This window comes from Parastagonospora nodorum (genome assembly GCF_000146915.1).
Source record: "Parastagonospora nodorum SN15 chromosome Unknown scaffold_8, whole genome shotgun sequence".
NCBI lineage: Eukaryota > Fungi > Ascomycota > Dothideomycetes > Pleosporales > Phaeosphaeriaceae > Parastagonospora > Parastagonospora nodorum.
The window spans coordinates 1,007,200-1,028,448 of record NW_001884556.1 but is presented as its reverse complement, the minus strand read 5'-3'; the positions used below and the strand labels follow the sequence as shown (position 1 = coordinate 1,028,448).

General features: G+C 53.4%; 9 protein-coding genes across 9 annotated transcripts; 4 read left to right on the top strand and 5 right to left on the bottom strand.

Annotated features, from left to right (window-relative positions):
• Positions 1–554: 554 nt before the first annotated feature.
• On the bottom strand, positions 555–904 carry SNOG_05931 (hypothetical protein; the record flags this gene model as incomplete). Its single annotated transcript, XM_001796270.1, has 2 exons — positions 555–782; positions 890–904. 2 exons carry the CDS (start codon positions 902–904, stop codon positions 555–557), a joined length of 243 nt encoding a protein of 80 aa, XP_001796322.1.
• A 514-nt stretch (positions 905–1,418) lies between these two features.
• Positions 1,419–4,513, top strand: SNOG_05930 (hypothetical protein; the record flags this gene model as incomplete). The annotated part of the gene is made up of 4 exons (XM_001796269.1): positions 1,419–1,701; positions 1,739–2,690; positions 3,058–3,157; positions 3,386–4,513. 4 exons carry the CDS (start codon positions 1,419–1,421, stop codon positions 4,511–4,513), a joined length of 2,463 nt encoding a protein of 820 aa, XP_001796321.1.
• Positions 4,514–5,352: 839 nt separating this feature from the next.
• On the bottom strand, positions 5,353–9,107 carry SNOG_05928 (hypothetical protein; the record flags this gene model as incomplete). Its single annotated transcript, XM_001796268.1, is given in 5 exon segments — positions 5,353–6,090; positions 6,144–7,696; positions 7,716–8,948; positions 8,998–9,042; positions 9,089–9,107. 5 exon segments carry the CDS (start codon positions 9,105–9,107, stop codon positions 5,353–5,355), a joined length of 3,588 nt encoding a protein of 1,195 aa, XP_001796320.1.
• Positions 9,108–10,048: 941 nt separating this feature from the next.
• Positions 10,049–10,254, bottom strand: SNOG_05927 (hypothetical protein; the record flags this gene model as incomplete). The annotated part of the gene is made up of 2 exons (XM_001796267.1): positions 10,049–10,197; positions 10,227–10,254. The coding sequence occupies 2 exons, from the start codon at positions 10,252–10,254 to the stop codon at positions 10,049–10,051; spliced, it is 177 nt and encodes a 58-aa protein (XP_001796319.1).
• A 1,655-nt stretch (positions 10,255–11,909) lies between these two features.
• On the bottom strand, positions 11,910–12,086 carry SNOG_05926 (hypothetical protein; the record flags this gene model as incomplete). The annotated part of the gene is made up of 2 exons (XM_001796266.1): positions 11,910–12,023; positions 12,069–12,086. The coding sequence occupies 2 exons, from the start codon at positions 12,084–12,086 to the stop codon at positions 11,910–11,912; spliced, it is 132 nt and encodes a 43-aa protein (XP_001796318.1).
• Positions 12,087–12,310: 224 nt separating this feature from the next.
• On the top strand, positions 12,311–15,009 carry SNOG_05925 (hypothetical protein; the record flags this gene model as incomplete). Its single annotated transcript, XM_001796265.1, has 5 exons — positions 12,311–12,403; positions 12,452–12,571; positions 12,652–13,402; positions 13,426–13,988; positions 14,053–15,009. 5 exons carry the CDS (start codon positions 12,311–12,313, stop codon positions 15,007–15,009), a joined length of 2,484 nt encoding a protein of 827 aa, XP_001796317.1.
• Positions 15,010–15,319: 310 nt separating this feature from the next.
• On the bottom strand, positions 15,320–16,746 carry SNOG_05922 (hypothetical protein). Its single transcript, XM_001796264.1, has one exon. The coding sequence runs from the start codon at positions 16,694–16,696 to the stop codon at positions 15,485–15,487; it is 1,212 nt and encodes a 403-aa protein (XP_001796316.1). The 5' UTR covers positions 16,697–16,746; the 3' UTR covers positions 15,320–15,484.
• Positions 16,747–17,227: 481 nt separating this feature from the next.
• Positions 17,228–17,875, top strand: SNOG_05921 (hypothetical protein; the record flags this gene model as incomplete). The annotated part of the gene is made up of 1 exon (XM_001796263.1): positions 17,228–17,875. One exon carries the CDS (start codon positions 17,228–17,230, stop codon positions 17,873–17,875), a length of 648 nt encoding a protein of 215 aa, XP_001796315.1.
• A 1,730-nt stretch (positions 17,876–19,605) lies between these two features.
• On the top strand, positions 19,606–21,225 carry SNOG_05920 (hypothetical protein; the record flags this gene model as incomplete). The annotated part of the gene is made up of 2 exons (XM_001796262.1): positions 19,606–19,763; positions 19,815–21,225. 2 exons carry the CDS (start codon positions 19,606–19,608, stop codon positions 21,223–21,225), a joined length of 1,569 nt encoding a protein of 522 aa, XP_001796314.1.
• Positions 21,226–21,249: the final 24 nt, after the last annotated feature.

Sequence of the window (21,249 nt, the reverse complement as noted above, 5' to 3'; positions counted from 1 at the left end):
CAAGTTTGAACTCTTCCTCTGAGCAATGGGAGCCGGCTGTATTGGGCATGAGATCTCGTGTATACATATTGCGTTGGAAAGCGTGCGAGAGCCCTGGATTGAAAACAGATGTCCGGCTTGTAGTCAAACTATCAAGGGCGTCGACAAAGTCGTCGATGTGGCCTACAGTATCCACCCTGTATAGACACCAATCCGAGGATCGATGACTTTACAAACTACTTTCGTGCAATCCCAGCACGATACCGCGGAGTTTCAAAGCCACCAAGGGGTAGGGCCGATGTTGCTGAGACCCTTTGAGTAGTGACGGAACGAATGATGGATAAGAGCTTTAAGAGGAGCTGAGACTAGAGACATCTGCATCATGAAGAACGGCAAAGTCCCCGGCCAGCAAGCTTTTATTCGCAAGATCCTGGCGCACTTCAGCAAACTCAAATTGTAATTGGGTGCAATGTCCAGATAGCTTTCCGGAAGTCCCAAAGCGGCATAGACCTTGTCTCGCTCATCAGCGCAGTCTCTATTGACTAGTACCCTACACCATCGGTACAGAGATGTCCTCAAGACAGGATGTGAGCGAAGTCCCAAGCCAGGACACCATTTATCTCTTGCCCAAAACGCAGCTTCCGAAGGATAGTATGCATTTTCTGGTCTTGCCTCTCGCACTTGAAATAACTCGAAGACCATTTTAAAGTGCCGAAAGTAATCGAGTTCAAATCGGAACCTAGGATTGGTGCCACTCCGGAGGCAATGCTTGACCGTGGTTCTTTGCAGAAGTTGTTCATAGTCTTCAAGTATTTGCAGCACAGATGCGAACGTTCGATATGCAAGACTCCCTTCTGGACCCATGAAGAGTTTTATTTTTCGAGCCAGTACGAATTCCTGTACCACTCACATTCGTACAAACCATGCTGTAGCGAAGAAATTGCCGAGTGTGTACACATCACAGTATCGTAATGATTTTTCGTGACGATGTGCGATAATGGAACTCGTGATGGGCGATATGGGGCGTTTGTATGCAACTGACAGATTGCAAAGATTGCGTCCTGCCGCTTCACCTGATCTATGGTACACGGCATGCTCTCTTTTCTCTCTTCATCGCAAGATGATGTCAGATTGGCCAAGTAGTGAGGTGTAGCATGTTGCCTGTATTGGTTCGACGTGCATCGATCGGGTTATGAAAATCGAACGATGTTGGTGAGCAAGTGAACGAGAGTGGAGTGGCAATGATATGTTACATCAACTTGATCACTTTGGTGTCGTGGTGATGAAGACATGCCGGTCACGACCAAGCTACAGACCCTGACTCGTAAGCTCCGCCATCCCCGACATGCGGCAACAGCTCCAATCCACGCCCAAACACGCCCTACGTAATCCTCCACACCCAACGTGCGCCCTGGACTCCTTCACCCTCACACTACACAATGGCGCCCCATCGGATCGAGCAGGACGAAATCGAAAAGTACTGGGAGATTTTCAGTTCGCTGTCGCAAGGCGGCACGCACCTCGACGGCGCCCAAGCAGCTCCCGTGCTCAAGAACTCACACCTAAGGGACGACCAGCTCGAGCGCGTGTGGGACTTGGCAGATGTCGACAATGACGGCAAGCTGGACTTTGAGGAGTTTTGCGTGGCTATGCGGTTGATCTTCGATTTGATTAATGGGGTGAGTTATGTCCAGCTGACATGGCTACCATTCACATACGGAGGCTTGGTGAACTAACACGTGATACTAGATATCAGTAGACGTCCCAAAGACACTCCCAGATTGGCTCGTCCCCGAGTCCAAAGCCCATCTCGTCCAAGCAACCCGCGCCCTCTCCGGCTCACAAACCGCCTTTGAGACCGTCGAAGATGACGACGATACACCCGGCCTCCGCGATGGCTTTGACTGGTACATGTCACCTTCAGACAAGTCAAAGTACGAGGAAATATACACGGCAAACCGCGACTCACACGGCAACATCGACTTCGAAGCCCTCTCCGGGCTATTCGAGAGCCTCGACAACGTCCCAGACTCCGACGTTAGGTTCGCCTGGAATCTAGTAAACCCCAAAGCACGCGAAAGCGTCGGGAAAGACGCATGTCTCGCATTCCTACACATCCTCAACCAGCGAAGCGAAGGGTACCGCGTCCCCCGCAGCGTCCCGCCCTCCCTCCGCGCGTCCTTTGAGAAAGCACACATAGACTACGACGTTGAGCGCGCCGGCTCTTCACGGTGGGTGGCATCGTCCAACGACGACACGACAACGGGCCGCAAAGCAAAGTTCGGCGATGCATACCTCACGCGCCTGGGTGTTGGTGACCGCGCAGCCAACTACGGTGCGCGCGCCAAGGGAACGGATTTCGGCGGCCGCACAACAGAAGACTGGGAGGAAGTGCGGCTGAAGAAGCAATTGCGCGAGCTGGAGACGAAGATCTCGGATGTGGAGAAGGAGGCGGAGAACAGGCGGCACGGGCGCAGCAAAGACAGCAAGCCTGCGCTGGTCAAGCGCGAGCTGGAGATGCTGCTGGACTACAAGCGCAACACATTACGCGATCTGGACAACGACGAGGGAGGGGCGGTCAAGGGGCTGGGTGGGATCAGGGAGGATATTGACATTGTCAAGGAGCAGGTTGATGGCCTGCAGAGCCATTTGTCGAGTAGGCAGGAAGTGTTGGCAGATCTGAGGAGGCAGATTGATGACGAAAAGGCTGGGCGATGAAGTATCCATCACACGAGCTATTATTTCGCTGAATCAAATCAATCTCAACACTCAAAGTTCGTCATCATGACACTTTTGGAGTCGTTGGACATTTCGGGAGCTGTATCATCCCATGCTGAGAACAGCCAATAGCCAAGGCGCATGGCAATACATCCTTCAAACTCTGCCAGCCCACTGGTATCCAATGCAGCGACACAATTCCCATGAATGACTCGAATAGACATCGATCTGGTATCCGATAGCGATCTAGATCACTAGCGGTACCTTGCAGCGGATCCCTGTCCTACCCTGACGTCACGTACCTGAGGCAACAAAATCATTTGGCGCGCACTTTTTTTGAACTTCAATTGCGAGCGGTAGTTTGACCGTCCTCAGTTCAATCTCAATCATCCAGAAGAATGTTAATCGCGTTGTTGCTGGCGACGCCAGCTCTTGCCTTGCCTTCGTTCTTCTCGTCGCAGCAAGCACCAATTCATGCCGAGGACCATTCGCAGGGATATAAGTTCGATCCACTGCTGCATCTTCCAGGAACGTCACCCTACTTTGATGCCGTAGGGTTTGGTCTGAAGCACAAACCGCCAGCGGGGTGCAATGTTACCGCCGCATCATACATCATTCGACATGGCGCTATCTACGCAGTACATCTCACTCTACTCTCCGCGTACATCCGTTATACTAACACTCTTAGAACGACGATGAATATGAAGAATATATCAAGCCCTTCCTTTTCAAACTCGAGAAGCATCGCCAAGGCTGGTCCGGCCCGCTCTCGTTTCTGACCAAATGGCAATCGCCCATCCTCGAAGACCGGCTCGAAGAACTCACACCCTCCGGCGCCCGCGATGCTGAAAAGGTTGGCAAACACCTCCTCGAACGCTACCCGGAGCTCGTGCCCAACACGACGCGCATCCTCGCAGACAAGAAGAGCAGGACATACGACACAGCAACAAACTTCACAAAAGCGTTTCCCCAGGACCAAGAAATCGAGGTCGTGCGGGTGACCGAGAACAAAAACGGCAGCATGGAAAGCCTGATCCCGCACAAAAGCTGCGACAACTTTAACAAGAAGCCCGGCACAAAAGAACAACACAAGTTCATCGATGTCTACGGCTCCAGCACATCCGCCCGCCTCGCGCGCTGGTCCCCCTTCAAACTCACCCCCAAGGACGTCGTCGGCCTCCAATCCCTCTGCGGCTACGAATCCGCCATCCTCGGTGCCCGCAGCCCCATCTGCGCCGTCTTCACCGACGCGGAATGGATGGCGTACGAATACCACTGGGACCTGAAATATGCCTACATGGTCGGCCCCCTCAACCCTCTATCCCCCTACCTCGGCTTCCCCTGGCTGCAAACCCAAGCCGAGCTCTTCGCACATATAGATACGCACTCGACGCCCGGTGGATCTTGGCCCGATCCCCAGCGCTTCTTCCTGTCCTTCACGCACCGCGAAGTCCCGCCTTTTGTTGCCACCGCGCTCGGACTATTCAACTCCTCCTCCAGCGCGACGGAGGAGTTTCCCACTGACCACATCAACTGGACGCGCGCGTGGCGCATGTCCGACCTCATCCCGTTCCTCGGGCACGTGGGCATGGAGAAGATGAGCTGCGAGCGGGGAGACGCGGAGGCGGGCGAGTATGTGCGGTTCATTGCGAATACGGCGCCGCGGCCAATTCCGCAGTGTCAGAGTGGGCCGGGGGCGAGTTGTCCGTTTGAAGAGTTTAAAGAATTCATCGGCGAGGGAGCCAAGGCGCATGAGGATTTCCACAAGGTGTGTGATAAGAAGGGCAAGCAACATGCCGAGGGTGTGGAGTTGTAGACATGTAGAAATCTAGAGAAATGGGGCATATTCACTTTTCACCAATTTTTTTCCCCTTTCCCCCTGTTCCTTCCCCTTTCCCCTGTTTCCTCCGCCTTTCGCCAAAAAGGAGCCTTGATACAAAGAAGGATCCTTGGTACCTTCCTAATCCCGCAATCAGCTTTCGGAGTGTCGATTATAGTAAAGTTTTACACTGCTTCCCGTAACGCTGGAGACCTCTAGGAATCGTACAGCTTGACGGCACAACACACAGATTGCACGGCATGTAGGTAAAGGCGGTAAAGACAGGGGTTTATTACATGTGATGACAGAGATCAATTTGTGTAATTCGTAGTTCGAAGTAGATATACCATGCGTGTCATCCATTCGCCTTCCACCGCTAGTGCGTCTCCGTCGTCATCCGCGTGGGCATCGTCTCTCTCTCTCCAACTCTTCTGTTGCGAACTCGGATGTCCGAAGGGTTGTCTGGCGTATGCGATACTCACCGTGAAGACTGTGCGGACTGGCCACATGTAGCGCTTGTCATTCATGGATGAGGAGCTGATAGTCATGCCTCTTGTTGAACAGAGGCAGTAACCTGGAGGAGTTTCGCTCCTCTGATGGATACCTACCTTGATGAGGTGTCTTCGTCCTGAGACAATGCTCGCCAATGTCAAGGCTCAATGGATGTTCGTTGTAGATGCTAGCGGTAGCATCAAGTATCGATGATCACGTCCTGTCGTCAGTCGCCCAATGCGGGCCTCGTGGTTAGCCGAGTGATTACAGGCGCTGTAAGTCGAGCGCAGATATTTCATAGTGACTTGATGAGCTCGAGACGTCATGGATCAGTGCGCTTGGTTTCACTTCGACACTGCCGCCGGTTTTGAAGCGGCGTTGGCCCGTCGTGATAGTAGCACCGCAGATCCAGATCGACTCGGCAAAGGAGAGGAACGAGAGTCGGCATACCAGTTGACGTCTGAGAGTTGTAGCTTGCGAGCACGCTGGTTGCTGCGGTTATGCCCAGCCTTATCGAGGCGCGGTTGCGCGTAGGGATTTGGAGTTTTGTCCAGACCTTTTGATGTCTCAGTATGCTTTCGATTTGCGTTAGGTTGAAGGGTGTAATGAAATGGTGAATTACCAGGCTCTTCGCCGTCATCGCGAGCTTCGTTGTAGTTCAAGACGAGGCTCTTGATGCGCTGCTGTTCTTCCTTGTCGGCTTGCTGCTTGTTGCGCATGGCGACAGCGAATGTCGAATCTGATGGTAAATCGATGGAACGCGTCTGCGTCTTGTTTCCGCGCTTGCTGAGCAGCGAGAACTTGACTGTGTTAGATGGCATGACAGGGGCCACAGGTGCTTCGTTGCCGCTATCTTCGGCATTGACGGTGGCTTCCCTAGCACGGCGCATTGGGAGTGGCACGTCGAAGACAGGCTTGCGCTCGAACTTTCGCGACTCTGCACTCTCAGACATGAGCTTGGCAAGCTCACGGTCGAACTCAGCGTCAGCCTCGGGGTCGCGCTCATCCTCAGGACGTGTGACGATGATTTGCTCCTCTTCGTCGTCAGACAGAGCCTGCTTTGGTTCATCATCATCAGATTCCTGTTCAACATGTCAGTATTGCGATTGCAATTATGGAAAGGAAAGATAAAGACCTCTTCGGAGTCGCTGGACGAGTCGTCTCCCTCACCGTCTGGCATCACCACATCTTCGTCCTCAGGACCGTCAAGCTCGTCATCCGATGCAGACGCATCCTCGTCCTCCGGCTCGACTGGCTTATCGGCCGCAGCAGTCTGGTAGTTTTGCTTGACAGCCTCACCAAATGCTTGGGATGCCTCCTCCAGATTGGTGATCAGCTTCCATTGTGGTCGAGTGAGGTTGTACGCATCCTGCACAATGAATTCGACATCCATCGGCAGAGCGTCCTTGGTGCAGACGTAGTATTGGAAGTAAGTCAAGAAAAAGTCAAGCTTCTTCTTCGCCGCACCCTTGTCGTAGTACATGCCGCAGCTCTCGAGCAGATTGCAGACCAGTCGAATGCGGAAGTAGTCGTCTGATTGGTCCAATGGATTATAAAGACCTGGACGGGCATAGCCGCCCTCCCAGCCATAATTGAGCAGCTTGTACAAAGTGTCGAAGACGAGAGGAGAGTCCACGAGACGGTAGATGTACAACTCGCCTAGGTACTTGACTTCGGCAATCCGACGTTGATTAAACTTGAAGTCATTGAGCTCCAAGCCGAACGTGATCGACTCAAGAAGGTCGTCGATGACTGAGATGCCGAAGTCTTGGTGATACCGATGGATCGTGCCAAGAATGACGGCCAGCAAGTGAATATTGCTGTACTTGATCTTGCCAGGCTTGGCGAAGACCTTGTGGAGAAGGTTCACAATGTCATCCTCCTCCCAATGCATCTTGCGGATCTGCTTAACAGTCTTGTCGAGTGTCCGGCGAGTGAGATCCTGGTACATGATCTTGCGCAAGAACAGCTCGATCGGCGTTCGCTCTTTCTGCTCGATAGCGGCGCGCTCGGGAGGATTAACGTAGTAGACAGCGTTTTCGATAAGCATACGCTCCTGCTGTCCGAGCACCTGGGCACTCTTCTTCCGCTGTAGCGTCTCCAAGAAAGAAGCCATGCGAGGCGAAGTTTCCGGGTTACGAAGCAGGTATCGACCGCAGTTCTCCAACAGGTTGCAGATGATCTCGATGTTCATTCTGGAGAAGTCGTCTAAGCTGACCTTGAGGCAATGGAAGATGACATGCTCAGGCACAACGCCAAATTTGGTCAGCTCTGCAAGATATCGCACGTTCTGTGTTCGGACCTGGCCGAGGAAATCCTTCGACTTGCGCCGCTGGAGACTGCGGAATTCGTCATCGAGGTACGATACTAGACCCTGGGAGACGTCTGGCATGTATTTACTCAGCGTTGCAATCAGTCTGGAGTAGATTGGCAGCAAGTCTGAGCGACCTTTGGGAATCTCCTGGACGGCCTTGATCAAGCGGTTGCGAGAAGCCTTGGAGTTGAGAAAGCCAAAGTCCATGGCAGCCTGATCAACTGCATCCTTGGTGTTGAGCTCGGGAAGTCGGGCGAGAATCGCGTCGACTTGCGCACCCACGGATTTGTTGGCAATAGTGGTGGACTGGTCGTCGGCTTCGGCAGACTTTACTTCGGCAGAGGGCTCCGCTACATCCTTCTCCTTTTCGTTCGCTTCCGTCTTCTTGCCTACTTGAGTCATCGCCATCTGGTTTCTTCTTCTTTGCGTCTTCAAGCAAGACGATAGGAACGCGATCCTTCAAATCGATCAAGTTCTCGTAGAAGCGGCGTTCGTCCTCATCTTCCCAGATGCCTGGACCGTCGCTTAGGCCACGCAAGTATTCGCCCGTCTTGACTAGCCCAATGGCGCCGTCGCCCGTGTTGGCAGCAGTATCCTTTTCTTTGAGATCAGGCATCTCCACGCCCAGCGCATCTGCCAAGACCTGTCCGTTGCCAATGAGACGCTCTTGAGCTTTCATCTGTTTCTCGTAGTTGGACTGGCGATCTTCGAACACCTCACCAGACTTGACGTAGGCTTCGGCATTCTTGCGACCCTGGCTGAGGATGTGCTTCTGGTCGCGCAAAAGGTGGGCCTTGACATCTTCGAAGTAACGCAGCAAGACATTCTTGAAGCGCTGCTGCAGCTCAGATGAGATGATCGGGGGGTCCTTGCTGACCTGCTCATCGCTTTCCGAAGCCGAGTTCTCTTCGTTTTTTGCAGTGGTCGTGGTTCCATCCTCGTGGACGGTCTTTCGGCCCTCGGCAGAGGCTGGCTTCGATCCCAGAATGTCCCAAGCGAAAGCTTTGACGAAAATAACAACCAGAGGTAGATTGACATGCTCACGGTCGTGTCCGAGCATGTCCTTCAACACTTCTAGGGGAAAAGGCTCCGCATCGGCATTCTCAGCGCGAGCGCGGGTCTTGGCAGGCCCTTCTACAAGCTTCCCAGTGTCCTTGCCCTTGCCTGCCTCTTCAGGTCTGGCAACGTCGTCGAGGCTGCGCAGCACTCCAACAAGCCATAGCTCGGTGGCTACACGCAAGAGCACGCGCTGCCGGGCGAGACGTTCCTTCTCTTCTCGGTCGCGCACCTCAGGCGACAATGTCTTTAGGTGAGACTTGTCAGGCGTGGCCAGGCCTCGTCCAATATACCAGCCAATATATCCCGTGAACTCGGTCGGGCCGAAACGCTGGTGAAGAGCGCTGACTATCTCGACGCCGGCGCCGATCTCGCCGGGAGTCTTGAGCTTGCACAGACCCTCATAGCAGGCCGAGATGATCTCAGAGAGGTATTTGTGGAGTGACAGGCTGCGAATTTCCTGGATGAACTGGGCTTGGGAGGCGGCGTTTACGGCGGTTCGGAGGCGCTTGATGAAGGCCGTGTTCTTCTTCATGGACGAGTCGAGGGAGCCTTGCACGGCGAAGACATCTGCGGTTTATCAGTATAGGCTATTGCGGGGACATTTTGGGCGTCGTACCCTGCTCGCCGTCCCATGCTTTGAGGTTGAGCTCGCGAAGCTCTCCTGTGCGCTGTTAGTATTGTTCCCGGCTGTTTAGGTGTCTACGCACGCTTCCGGTGCCTCTCCATGGCGGAGTAGGTGGTTCCGCAGCTGTGGAGGGGCGGCGGGTGATGGCGCAGATCGGTTATGATACGCGCACATGGAATATCGGGATTATGTCAGGCGCGGCTTCGGGGTGCATTTGATCGAGCGCGGTGGAGGCAAGCTCGCAAGTGAGCCAGATTGTTTGCGCAGTGTTGGGGGCGCAAGGGAGGGGTGGTGTCGTGAGTTGAGGTTTGTGAAATGCGCTGCAGGTACGCACTTGGCTATCGGCGCGTCATATTCCGCGGACGCTCCCATGGTTCTTCGTACTAAGCGAACCATCTCTCCGAGGTGCTCAACCGCCACCTCTGCTTTCACTCTCACTCTCACCACCATCAGACTTCATTGCATGGCTGCAGTGTGGATCTTCATTGGAAACCTAGCAAACCTAGCCGGGTATCCAGCGTGACACAGCATAACGTCCAGACATTGCGACCCCGCAGCATCACCGCAGATGCGAAAGACATGCTCCCCAGGCATGACCTGTTCGGGCGTCATATGAGGTCAATTTACCTTGAACCGCCACTACAGCTGGTCCATGTCCAAAGCTTATGTAGCATTCTTATCATTCACAAGGTTCACGGAAAGGGCCGGGTGGGAGGTGCGGGTAAGGAGGTGGTAAACACATTTCCAGGGTTCCTAGCAAACATCGCGTTGCTGCCAGAACTGGTCATGGACGAAGACCACACAATATCGGTTGAACACGATTGACGATAAGCAAAAGTCTAAATAGTCCCTTTGGAAAACGCGCAGAGCTTCCCCCCAGGCGGCCGGGACGTTGCATATGTCCGCAGGGCTACAAAAACCACGAACCATCGCGACGGGACAGCTAAGACAGCATGTGCACTGTCACTGGGCAGCCAGCAGTGGCACGCGATGATGTGCATCTTGAAATAACCTGGCATTCTCAGATGGTGCGTTGTACCAGTCACACAACATTGAAAGCATCGTGGTGCCGTTCAAGCTTCAGTGACAGCTGTGGAAACCCGGCCAAGTTTTCAATGGCAAAGGCACGACCAATCGCCAGCCCACAACCATCGCTTTCAGGTCTCAGCGTCTGCAGTCTGTGTAGCGATCCTGCCAAGCAAATAGTAGCAGCCACAGACCCGCGCAGTCGCGAAAGTGGGAAGCCATGTTGACAGGGGTGAAATCCTTGTATTGTTTTATGCAGAAATTTTGCCCTTGGAAAAGTGGTCTTTTAGGATTCCCTCGCCAAAAGCCAGCGGTTGAGATGAGCATTCGAGGCTTGTCTGTTTGCATACAAAGTTCAGTAAACACCGCCGGTGTGTATGTAGTTCAGGGGTTGTGGAAGTGGCTTGGGGAAGCCGCATTTGCTAAGAAGATTTCGGCAAGCGTTGTTCGAACAGATGCCGAGCGCACAGCTGAAGCGTAGTCGTCCAAGTATGAGATGACATTTGTTATCGATTGCAGCCCTGTGGTGTTGATCGGAAAAGGATCCGCAATGGTCGCCAGCCAGCCGCAGTCTTGGATCTCATCTCGTTACCGGAAGATCACCACTGTGTAGAAGCCTTGACTTCCGAGCTGCCGACTAGACTATCGATTAGAAGCGCCAAGCTGAGCCGCAGCACGGGTCGTGAGTGCTATCTCGGGCGTCTTCTGGAATAAATAAAGAGCAGTGGTGCAACATTGTTGGAATGCAACCGTGAGATAATAAGGTGCGGCTCAGCAAGGCGTGTAACAGAGACACTCGGCACGGCCAACAGATTTGGCTGGAGTTGGTTGGGCGCCTGCTCGCTGCACCCGGATGTCTCCACTGCGAACCTCGTATTTTGTCGAGCTTTTCTAGCGCTGGCAGCCTGCGGCGGGGCGACGGGCACAGCACGAGTGAGGAAAGGGGGCGGAATTACCATGACAGCCGGCGGGTGGTGAAGCTAGGCAGTCGGGAGGGGCCACTATGGTCATGGCCAGAAGCGCGTGCGCGGTACCATAGGCGCAAAGCGAGTGTCATATTGATGCGAGCGGTATACCAGCGAGTCGTGCGACGCCCCTGACATCCACCATGCGAGTCCAGCGAAAGGCGCTTGGCGGCGCAAAAGGAACAAGCGGCTCCAAAGGCGAGATTCGTTCTCCTCATGATGCCATGCGCACGTCGGCCTGCATATATGCTGCAGACAGCCAGGAATAACTCCGTGCCCACCCGGTGGAGGCGACATGTCGATTGAAAAGTGATCTTCTCCGCATCCCATGTCGGATCAGCAGGCTCGGCGAGACTGTCAAACGTGCAAACAAATACCCGCGGTTCGCTAGAGATGGGTAAAGTGGATTCGTAAACAGACTGAGCACGGAGACTACAGACTCTCAGACATCCAACGGCAGGCGGCGCATGGAGGCGCCCAAAATAACCGTCCAACTGCTGTGGGCTAGCCCGGGATGGAATGAATGAAACAAGGAGGCCCTTGCTAGGCTCTCGCTTTGGTAGAGGTGGAGCGGTCTGCCTCCCCAAAATGGCGGCGCTGCCCCTGTGACGATCGTGCCGTGGGCGCATCCTTCCTTTGACCGCCAAGTCGCACGACCGCCATTTGTGGTCCATTCAAAGCCCAGCACCGCCCGGCCTTCGCCCTTCAGTTAGTGGTCTCACAGCGAAATAGACAATTATTCCGCCGTCTCTTCCTGCGGCCTCAGTCAAGTCAAGTCTTGTCTTCACCATCCTTCCCCAGACTGGCCCTTGCGTTGGGCAGCGGAAGCATTTCCTGCAATTAATGACCTGAGTTTTTGGGACAGCACCGTACCTTCGTTTTCTTCCACCACCTACACTCGTTTACCCTGCCCTACTCGGCCGCACTAGATCCGCGAAAACCGTCGTTATCGTCGTCGACGCCCGCCATTTGCTCCCCGTACTCGGCTTCAGCAGCTCGCCTCTGCCCGGTACCTACGTCGATTATCTAGCGCTGTGCTACAGGCCTGCCTGCAAGCGTGTGTCGTGTCACCCGCACAGCGTCCGCCATCTTGGGACAGCACTCGAGAGCTCCGTTGCCTCATACCGCGCACGCCTCCCCATTACCGTGCCTTGCCTTATAGCCGGGAAGCCCCGCTGTCCACGTTTCGACTCCGAAACAACAGCTTTGCGACTGTCCACAATATACGGACCACAGTCGCTCCTGCCGACTCTTCTCCCTTCGCTCGCTCCCCCGCCTCACGACCTGGACGACAACATACTTGATACTCCAAAATGGGTGTAAACGAGATCGTGGGCCTCATGGCCCGCGAAGTTGCCAAAGACGGTAGCATTCCGCCCATCAATGCCCCGTGGGCGACCAAGGACGTGAGTGTATCGCTCCACCGTGCCAAGTGCTCAGACTGACCTCTGCAGATTGTCTACGTCTCCATCGTCGGCACTGTCATGCTTGCAGCCCTCCTTGAGTGGTTCTTGTGGGTTGCTGCCTTCCTGTACTGCATTGTCAAGGTCTTCCAGAAGGCCGAGACCATCAGTGTGCGCATTTTGTCCATCTTCTTCGGTATCCTCTTCTTCTGTCTTCGGTGAGCACACTCTGCTTTTTTGCTGCATCCTAGTCTAACACCGCCAGTGCCATTTTCTTGCCCATCATGGTCGTTACTCTGCCATTGCCTGCGCAGGTCGTGCAATACTTCCCCCAGGCCATGGTTGACTTCCTCCAATGGTTCGCTTTCTGGTCGTTCGCTGGTCTCCTCACCATTCCATGGCTGTTCTGTGTCTACCAGCTAGTCACCCACTCCGTCGGACGCTCCAGGAGGATCAAATCCGTTCTCGACGAGGCCTCAGCGCCAAAGGTCGTCATTGTTATGCCCTGCTACAAGGAGATTCCCGATATTCTCCTCCGTACCTGCGACTCGCTGGTCGACTGCGAGTATCCCCCATCCTGCCTCCACATCTTCCTTTCATTCGACGGTGACCAGGAGGACGAGCTGTACCTGAACACCATCGAGAAGCTTGGTGTGCCGCTTACCCTCGACTCGTACCCCAAGTCTATCGATGTCATCTACCGCAGCTGCCGTATCACCGTCTCACGTTTCCCTCACGGTGGCAAGCGCCACTGCCAGAAGAGAACCTTCAAGCTCATCGACAAGATCTACACCGAGTACATCAAGCGCAACGACAATCTCTTTGTGCTCTTCATCGACTCCGACTGTATTCTCGACAAGACCTGCATCCAGAACTTCATGTACGAGATGGAACTCAAGCCCGGCAGCAAGAAGAATATGTTGGCGCAGACTGGTGTCATTACGTCCACAACTGAGAAGAACTCGCTCATTACCCTCCTCCAGGATATGGAATACGTTCACGGTCAACTTTTCGAGCGCGTCTAGTCGAATCTGGCTGCGGTGCTGTTACCTGCTGTGCAGCTGGTGCGCTTACCATGTTGCGATTCTCTGCGTTCCGCAAGATGGCCAAATACTACTTCGCCGACAAAGCCGAGCAATGTGACGACCTCTTCGACTACGGCAAGTGCCATTTGGGCGAGGACCGTTGGCTGACTCACTTGTTCATGATTGGCGCAAAGGAACGTTACCAGATCACCATGAACACCGGAGCTTTCTGCAAGACCGAAGCCGTACAGGACTACGGATCTCTCCTGAAGCAGCGTCGCCGATGGTTCTTGGGTTTTATCACCAACGAAGTTTGCATGTTGACAGATATCCGTCTCTGGAAGCGCTACCCCATCCTCCTAATTGTCCGCTTCATGCAGAACACCATCCGAACCACCGCTTTGCTCTTCTTCATCTTGGTCATCTCGCTCATCACCACTTCTCAAAAGGTCGCCAATCTCCCCGTTGGTTTCATCGCCATCTCTCTTGGGCTCAACTGGCTTCTCATGTTGTACTTTGGTGCCAAGCTCGGTCGCTACAAGATCATGTTGTACCCCCCTCATGTTCGTTGTCAACCCCTTCTTCAACTGGGTCTACATGGTTTACGGTATCTTCACCGCTGGTCAGCGTACCTGGGGTGGACCTCGTGCCGATGCTGGAGCCGCCGACACCACCAAGACACCTCAGCAGGCCATCGAGCAAGCCGAAGCTGCTGGAGACGATCTTAACGTTGTTCCCGAAACCTTCAAGCAGGCTGCTGAAGCACAAAAGCACCGCCCCGCGCCCATTCCTCTCCAGCCCTCCGACGCTGTCGAGGGTCGCTTCGCCGCCGCCGAGAGACTGCCCAACGGATGGTACCAGCAAGGCAACGACTCTGGTCTTACTCTACCCAACACTATGCCACGCAACCCCAACGTTCCCAACGTCCCGCTACACCCCCGCTCTTCCATGGACTCCTTCACTTCTACCGGCACCTCTGCAAACAACTCCATCTACATGCCCCGCCGTGTCGAGAGTTTCATGGACCCAGAAGACGCTCGTATTTACCACAAGACCCAGCAGCAGCAAAAGCCCGCCGGTGGAGCCTACTTCGAGGAGGCACGCCAACAAGGAGCATCGTACGAAGTCGGCAACGGCTCTGGCAAATCGCCATATACCGAGTCCGTCAACTCGCTCTCTGATGATTCAGTCTACCAGTCCAAGGGTCCTAGGAGGCCTTCTCAGCCACGCCACAACAGCGATGACGGCCACCGCCGTCGCAATGACCAAGCATACAACTCGCCTCTGTCGTCCGAGTACAACAACAGCGGCCTAGAAGCACCAAAAGCCTCATACGCCAACAACAACCGTGACGCCAACCAGCGTAGCGGACGCAGTCCTCTCGCACGCCAAAGCTACATCAGGACCGCGCCTGGTGAGGGCCACGAGATGGAGTTGCAAGCACCACAGGAGAGCAGCCTGATGCGCGACGCTTCCCCCGCACCACTCGGCCAGCCACAGATGCCCGCATCATCGAATCACTCCAGAAACGCATCGACTGACTCCAAGAAGCGGAAGAGGCTTAGCAAGGCTCCCCGCAAGTAAACGCCTCTCCTACTGTTATTCGAGATTTAAAGAGCCATCTACTTCACCAAAAAGTCCTCAGTGACGGCGTCGCATCATTTATTCACATTCATTTGGTCTTGCATTGGATACAGGCGTTCTCGAGCGGACAAACGTCCCCGATATTTCATTACCTGTACATATATTGAGTTCTGGTGGGATTACGATCACGATTGGATACACTCCTTTTATCTATCCTTGTGCCCCTATATGCTGGGCTGGACGGATGTATATGCGGATCGGAGGAAATCATGTGAAGGATACAAACGACGCAAATATGTAGTTTTTGCTTAATGTTAGTAGTCCCTAAGGGGATGAATTATATCACGTTACTACCTATATGCTTCTTCTTGATGCACGTGTCTATTGTGTCTGATACATTTCTTGATGCAGAATCATATGCTTCAACGCTACATGCTCACGGGTAAACTTGAAACTACTTCTACATACCAGAACGTCACCCATACACCAACCCCTCCACCTCCTCCGCAATCGCCAAACAACTCGTCAACCCAGGACTCTCAATCCCCAGTAGATTAATCAACCCCTCGTACCCCTCCTCCCTCCTAATCCAAAAATCCTGAAACCCCTGCCCGCTCATAACGGCCTTCTTCCCTAGCTTCGGCCGTATCCCGCAATAATCCAATTGCACCGCGTCTCTATCGATGCCCGGTAGATAGGCGGCGATGTCCTCGATTGCAGCCGCCATGTTGGCGATGTTGGGCGTGTAGTCGGAGGGACTATCCACCCACTCGACGTCTGGACCGAAGCGTATGCGCCCGGATAGGTCGAGCGTGAGGTGCGTGCCGAGCCCGCCGTGGCCGGGTATGGGCGCGGGATAGATGAGTGTAGAAGGCGCGGGGCGACTGGCGCTGTATGAGAAGTACGTGCCCTTTGCGTAGTATGCTTTTTTATGTCGGTCTGGTGGCATGATCATGTTGTTAATATCCACGGCGTACAGGCCCGCGGAGTTGATCAACGTCTCGGCGGTGATGGTGCTGGTTTGGTTGTCGGGCGACGTTGTGGTGATTTCCCATCCCCCCCGGCCGGAGTTTATGGGGGTGATGGAAGAGACGGGGCTGTGGAAGGCGCAGATTCCTCCGCTGTTTTCGAAGGCGCCTTCGAGGTGTTGCATCAGGCTGTGGGAGTCGACGATGCCTGTCGAAGGGGACTCGAGGACGCCGGCTTCGGCGCGGACATCTGGTTCTCTTCGCTTCGCCTCGTCCTTGGATAGGAAGTGTGTTGGTACGCCAATCGTCTTTGAAAATTCATGGACTTTTTGGATAGCGTCCATTTGCGTGGCGTCCTGCGCGACGATCCATTTCCCCGTGTTGCGATGCGGGATATTGTTTTTCTTACACAAATCATACAGCATTTCCTTGCCCTTCACACATAGTTTTGTTTTGAGCGAGTCGGCGCCGTAGTAGAGGCCTGCGTGGATGACTTCGCTGTTCCTGGAGCTTGTTTCTGTGCCGACGGAGCCGTGCTTTTCGATTAGGACTGTGGAGGCGCCATTGTGAGATTGTAGTTTGCGTGCGATTGCTAGACCTACAACGCCGCCGCCTATTACAGCGTGTGTGAAGTCGGCATTCCGAGATGTTGTGGTTGAGAATGATCTTGAGCTCAAACGGCGGGTTATTGATGGCGAAATAACGCGGGATGAAAACATGGCGGGTACACGGCCCTGGAATCGCAGGAGATGAAGACGGGATCAGAGCGAGAGTAGAGGTAAATAAAAATGAAGTTATGCAAGACAATTCGCGAAGACTGTTGTAGTGATATCCGTCCTTATCTGATGTTTCAATTGCTTTTCCGGTGACGTTGCCGAATGGCAAGAGCCGCTAATCCCAAAAGGGCTGCAGTACATTCTCTAGATGGCAACTTGCCGTGTGTATAGTAGCCCGATTCAGTATCTGGATTATACCGAGTGGAGACTGGGGACGAATAGCACTACCTGCAAAATTAGAAGCGTTGTGTTACACGACTACGCGCGAACAGCGTTCCTTCCCTCGGCCACAGTTCGGAGAACGTCATCGGCATTCGTAACAGCCGACATCGCCCGCAGCTTCATGACTTCGTACAGTCAATGCTATCATTCAACATTAGACGAGCATTTGCACAGTCCAGATCACTGAGAACATTCTCCAATCCGCAAAGCCGCTCCACATCAACCCTGATAGAGCGCATCAACAAAGTCACAATGGCCTCCCAACAACCCAAAGTCACCTCTCTGGTGGACCTCCCCTCCTCGGAAGCAAAATGGGTCAAGCTCCAAAAAGCGACCTACATCGACGCCAAAGGCAAAGAAAGAGTCTGGGAAATTGCCAGTCGCAAAACGACCGGCAAGTCTGGCGTCGACGCCGTCGCAATGGGGAACATCATCTACCACCCCACCAAACCACCGTCCACAATCATCGTCATCCAGTTCCGCCCGCCCGTCAATGCTTTTACCATTGAGTGGCCAGCAGGACTCATCGACGCCAACGAGACGCCGGAACAAGCCGCCGTCCGCGAATTGTACGAAGAGACGGGTTACCAGGGAAAAGTCGTGTCTTCGTCGCCAGCCGTGTCTGCGGATCCGGGCATGACGAGCGCGAACATGGTGCTGTGCATGGTTGAGATCCATTTGAAAGAGAACGATCCCGAGCCCGAACAGCATCTTGATGAGGGCGAGGATATTCAGCGCGTGAATATCCCGTTGGCGGATCTGTTTGATAGGCTGGAGGAGTTTGCAAAGGAGGGGTATGTGGTTGCGGCAAAGTTGTATCATTGGGCTGCTGGGGTGCAGTATGCGATCGATCATCCGGAGCTATTTAAGAAGATTGGAGAGAAGGACGCGGGTGCGTAGGTCTGCTTCATGGCGTGATTATGGTCGTGTTACTCGTACCGAGCACTTCGGGATCACGATTCAGGATTACATGTCAGTGTTACAATTGGATCTATATGACTATGGAAGGCATGTAAAAGACCACGATGTTAATCTCTTTCGTTTACATACCCATTAGTGATCACCGTATCCTTCAGCGCCCCTATCAGAACCCTCAATCGCTCCTGGCATTCGAACCAAGTCATTCCCTTCATGTCATCTCTAAGCACTATCGACAGCGTACCCAGCGGCGACGCACCCTCCTCGCGAGCTTCCTTCGCGTACATTTCCAGATCACGATACGTTCCGAATAAAGTCCTTAGCTCGAATACAGCTTCGACAAGCACGTCGCGCCGAGCGTGAAGTTGAGACTGGAGCGACTCCGGTATCTGACCATTATGCTTGATCAAAGCATCCTGTATTTCTTCTACCACGCGAATTTGCGCGCGGGATATTTCTGTACCGGTTTTACTTAGTAGATCGCGGATGTCGTCGGAGGTACTGTCGAAGTGCGCGATCCATAACGTCTCGGCGGTGATTTGCGTGCTTTGCTGTTTCTGTGTGGAATAGCTATTTCCCATATCTGCACCTATGAATGTAGATCTAGATGCTGATATGAAGCATTGAACCTTCATTAAGCGCAGAAACACTCGGAGGTTGTACTTCGAAGTGGACAGCGCAGTGCTGTGATGGCATTAACAAACTTACCACGACAGTGGACCATCATCATTCACACTGTTGACCACATACTGATATTCAGCAGACTACGTGTAAATCCTTCACGCTGCCTAAGATCGATAATGACAGCGACTACTCAATCCATCCCAAGAGCTCCCGCACTCAGGGTGAAGCCAAACAACACAACAACACGGCCGACAAACGCGCATAGCAACGCACACAAGCACCAATACATCACCAGAATTAAGTATCGCATTTTTTCAACGTCGTTATCTATCGAATAATTCACAATCTCCTTATCCAAACACGTGCACCTCCTTATGGTGGTGCACACCTTCAAAGGTTTGGTACAAGTGCGTGAACCTTCCGACCACAACTGTAAGTTGGTCCGCGCCTTGGGATCAACGCGCGCTCCCACACCTTGAGGTGGGAGCGCGGGTTCGTTTTGCTCATGTGGATTCCATCTTATATTTTGTTTCTTTTTTGCATGTCACAAGATTTGCTAGGTTAGGAGCAGTGAAAATGAAAGACAAGCAGCGTCCTCAGGATCATCAGGCCTCGATCCCTGTTGAATGTCATAAACAGTCTGATCAGCTTGCTGTCAAAGCGTATGAAAGCGTGTCTTGTACTGCTTAAGGGCGCAGTGCAGATGACAAGATTGTGTGCCTCAAGCAACTTGTAACGAGAAGCATATAGGGTTGCAATTCATTATTTGCGAAACAGCATGCGCTTATCTTGGGTTGTCATGTCGTGACTTACGAACGACTGGAAGCACCTGCAACTATATTGAATCGTGCATGTTTTTCCTCCACATTATGCACGTTCGCTAACCTACATCAACAACAGGGTCAATCGCCACCCCCGCCGCTTCACGTTCCCCCACTCTTTCACCTCAACATGCTCGAATCAAAATGCATGTCCGCAGCGTGAAAGAGCCTGGTATGATTATTTGCTAGCGCTTATTCTGCATAGGAGCGATGTTTTCTGCTTCGTTACGCACCTCGCCGCAACGACACAGTCGCTATCAGTACACCATGCTACCTTCTAAGGATGGCAGCACTTTGCGCGCAGTATCTGCAGCTTCTAAATCTCCTACACGTGAGCCCGAGGATGGATTCGCCTGGGCTGAAAGCGAGAGCTCAAACAAAGAACAAGCCATGGTTGATTTAAAGCCTTCGAGGCATCGCGACACGTAAGTGCGGTACAGCCTATCTCTGCTTCGGCCTCACTAACACTGTAATAGCTATTTTGGTGCGCTCCTCTTCAATATCTGCGCTTTCGTCCTGCCAGCACTTTATGGCACTCTCTCCAAGCTCTGGGTCGCCAATATTGATTCTTCCATGGTTGTGACGACTGATGTCCTGACATACGTGGGAGTTGTCGCAGAGGTGTTGAACGAAGGCCTGCCGCGTGCATCCTATCTCATCATCGGAGACAAGTCCAACCGTGGTCTCCGAGAACGGCTGCAGCTTACCCATACACTCATCTTATTCCAATCGATCCTTGGTCTGATTATGAGCATTGCGCTCATCGCCGGTGCTTCCACCTTCGCAAAGGGCTTTGTGCCTATCGAAGTAAGGGATGTAAGCATCACATATGTGCGCCTTTCCGCGTTTTCCGCATTTAGCTCGGCAGTGGAGTACGCTGTCAACACATCCACCCGTGCCCTGGACAAGCCAGATGTTCCGCTTGTGATCAGCTCCGTCAAATTTGCAATCAACATCATTCTCGACCTCATTGTCATCTCGAAGTTCCATGTCAGTGGAGTCACACCCACGGTCAATATGCAGGCTGGCATATCACTGGCTTGCAACCTCTCTTCGGCATTTGCTGGACTGGCATATTTTATCTATACGACCAGCTTCAGTCACAAATCAAGATTCCAGGACAATGCATCCAGCCAAAAGTCTATGCCTTCATGGGCAGATCTATTGACGCTGTTCAAGCCCGGCCTGATCTTCTTCAGCGAATCTGCTATCCGCAACGCGCTTTACTTGTGGCTTGTCCATGGTATCGTCGGTTTGGGTAGCAACTACGCGACTGCGTGGGGCGTCTTCACGACCATACGATGGGGCTTGATCATGGTACCAGTCCAAGCTTTAGAAGCTACCACGCTCACTTTCGTCGGCCATTCGTGGGGCAAATTTCGCGCAGCCTTACGTGGCAATATTCAACCCGCCAAGCCGCGCATCACGGGGCGTCAGTTATTCGGCATCACTCGATGGGCACTTTACTCCGTCGTCATCGTCCTAATCATCGAAATCCCGCTCTGCCTCATCCTCTCCTTCGCTGGCGCGCGATCTTTCGCCAGATATTTGTCCGGATCCGACGAAGTGTCGCGAATCGCGGCTCGGATGTGGCGCACAATCGACTGGTGCTACATCATGTACGGCGTGTCGACGCAACTTGCGGCCATTCTGGTCTCGACGCGACCGAGGTGGTATTTGTACCAGTCTCTCGCATCGAATGTTTTGTATGTACTGCCGTGGGCGATTGTGTGTCAGGTGGTCAAGCTCAATGCTGGTGATGCTTGGACGTATCATAGTCTTGTGTTTGGTGGGAGTCTGGTATTTTCTTTCTTTGTCATTGTTGTTGTGGTGGGCGCTTGGGCTTGGAGACTTGGGAGGGGGAAGATGAAGGTGAGAACGGTATGACATTTGAAGTGTCTACAGTAGTAC